Below are 1,936 nucleotides of genomic sequence, written 5' to 3'. Positions count from 1 at the left end.
CCCCAGAAATGCTGCCTGGGGGCTACGTTGTTTTCAGACACCCCAAAAACACTGCCCTGGGGCTACGCTGTCCCCACAGACACCCCAGAAATGCTGCCTGGGGGCTACATTGTTTTCAGACACCCCAAAACCGCTGCCCTAGGGCTACGCTGTCCCTCTACAGACACCCCAAAGCCCCCCTAGGGCTACGCTGACTCTCCAGCTGCCCGCCCTGCGCATGGCGTCCCGAGCCCAGCCGGGGGGGTGTGAGGGGGGGGGGTTTCTCCCGGTGCCTCACCTGAAGGCTAGAAACAGTCAGGCGGCGGGCGGCGTCGCAGGGGGCAGCGGCCGTCACCACGAAGGGGCTCTCGGGGATGTGCTCCTCGTTGAACTTCACCGACACCTCGTAGTCACCTGCGGGGAGGGGGACGGCGTCAGCGAGGGGGGGGTCCCAGTCTCTTCCTGGCCCCCCCACCCCGGCCCGACCCTTCCCCGGCCCCGTACCGGGCTCCTGGACGACGTAGGAGACGCCGCAGGATCCGTCCTTGCGGTCCTCGAAGGCGATCTCGGCTTTGCTGGGCCCCTCGACGGCGATGGAGAGGCCCCCGGCGCCCGCCTCCCGCGTCCAGATGCTGAATTCGGCTGGGGGGGGGCGGTAGCAGAAATGGGGTGTCAGGGCCCCCCCAAAGGCTTGACACCCCCCTCCCCACCCCATCACACCCCATCTGGGGGGCAGCCCCCCAGTTCCTCCCCAGCTGGGCCAGTCTGGGGGACCTGGGGCCAAGTTCAGGAGCCCAAGCTGGGTTCAGGAGACCTGCAGCAGGTTTTGGGGAGCCCCGGGGGGGTTTGAGGGGCCTCAGTTGGGATTTGGGGAACCCCCCCATAGATTTTGGGGAACCGCAGATGGATTTGGGGAATCTCCAACAGGTTTCAGGAAGCCCCAGTCAGGATTTTGGGAGCCCCGTGAAGGACCAGGGAGTCTTGTGCAGACTCGGGAGCCCCAGACAGGCCCGGGCAGTCCCAAGGGGGGGGTCAGGAAGGAGCCCTGAGGGGGCTTTTGGGGTGCCCCCCAAGCAGGTTCAGGGTCCCTGAGGGTGAATTTTAGGGTGCCTGGAACAGGTTGGGGCGCCCCAGCAGGGTGGGCATATATTTAGGGGCACCCCAAGGAGGTTTTGGGGCACCCGAAGGGGGTTCAGGGACCGTAACAGGATGAGGGCAGCCCCGCACGAGCAGCAGAGCCCCCGGGGGGGTCTCGGGCAGGTTTTGGGGTGCCCCACGCTCACCTGGCACGCCGGCCTCGGCCCGCTCGAGGCCGGGCCCCCCGGCGCGGACCTTGTGTGCGCCGCCCTCGCCCATGGGCCCCACGGTGAACTGGAAGGGGCTGCCGGGGACGTGCTGGCCCCGGTCCTTGACGCTGACCGAGTGGACGCCGGTCTCGGCGGGCACGAAGCGGATGCTGTAGGCGCCGCCGTCGCCCTCCAGCACCTGCGCCGGCACCGCCTGCCCCGAGGGGCCCGTCACCACCGCCGTCACCTCGTGGGCGCTCAGCTCTGCCGGCAACGGGGTGGAGGTCATGGGGGGGGAGGGGGGGGGTGCACGGGGCTCCCCCCGGCCCCCACCACCGCCCTAGGGACCCTCCCGTGCCAGGGGAGGTCCTGGGGTTCCTCTGTGCGTCCCCACTCCGTCCCCCATGGGTCCTTGGGGGACCCTCTATCTCTGGGGTCCCCCCGCAGGTACCTGGGGTCGTGTCCCGTCTCCCCCAAAACTGCCCCAGCAGCCTCCCGAGACCCTCGGGGACCCCCCAGGGACGCTCACCCGGCATCTTGAGGCTGAGGTCGCAGGCGGTGCCAACGCTGGCCTCGGGGGGGGCGCGGCGCCGGCGCGTGATGCTCTCCTTCACTCGCCCCTCGCCCGTCACCTTCACCGAGAAGGGGCTTCCTGGGGGGGGGCGGGGGGG

At 69.7% G+C, this 1,936-nt stretch overlaps 1 protein-coding gene across 1 annotated transcript in view; it reads right to left on the bottom strand.

The window, feature by feature from the left end:
* LOC104835484 (filamin-A-like) overlaps positions 1 to 1,936 on the bottom strand; it is a gene marked incomplete at both ends in the record, with an annotated part of 19,239 nt that overhangs the window by 1,692 nt on the left and 15,611 nt on the right. The window contains 4 exons of the mRNA XM_010573474.1: positions 278 to 393; positions 484 to 621; positions 1,263 to 1,529; positions 1,795 to 1,917. Coding sequence (XP_010571776.1) covers positions 278 to 393; positions 484 to 621; positions 1,263 to 1,529; positions 1,795 to 1,917 — 644 coding nt within the window. The remainder of the gene's footprint in view (positions 1 to 277; positions 394 to 483; positions 622 to 1,262; positions 1,530 to 1,794; positions 1,918 to 1,936) is intronic.

Source organism: Haliaeetus leucocephalus, unplaced genomic scaffold (assembly GCF_000737465.1).
Source record: "Haliaeetus leucocephalus isolate CR32 unplaced genomic scaffold, Haliaeetus_leucocephalus-4.0 Scaffold393, whole genome shotgun sequence".
Lineage (NCBI taxonomy): Eukaryota > Metazoa > Chordata > Aves > Accipitriformes > Accipitridae > Haliaeetus > Haliaeetus leucocephalus.
Note: the sequence above shows the minus strand (reverse complement) of the source record. Positions and strands in the feature narration are given on the sequence as shown.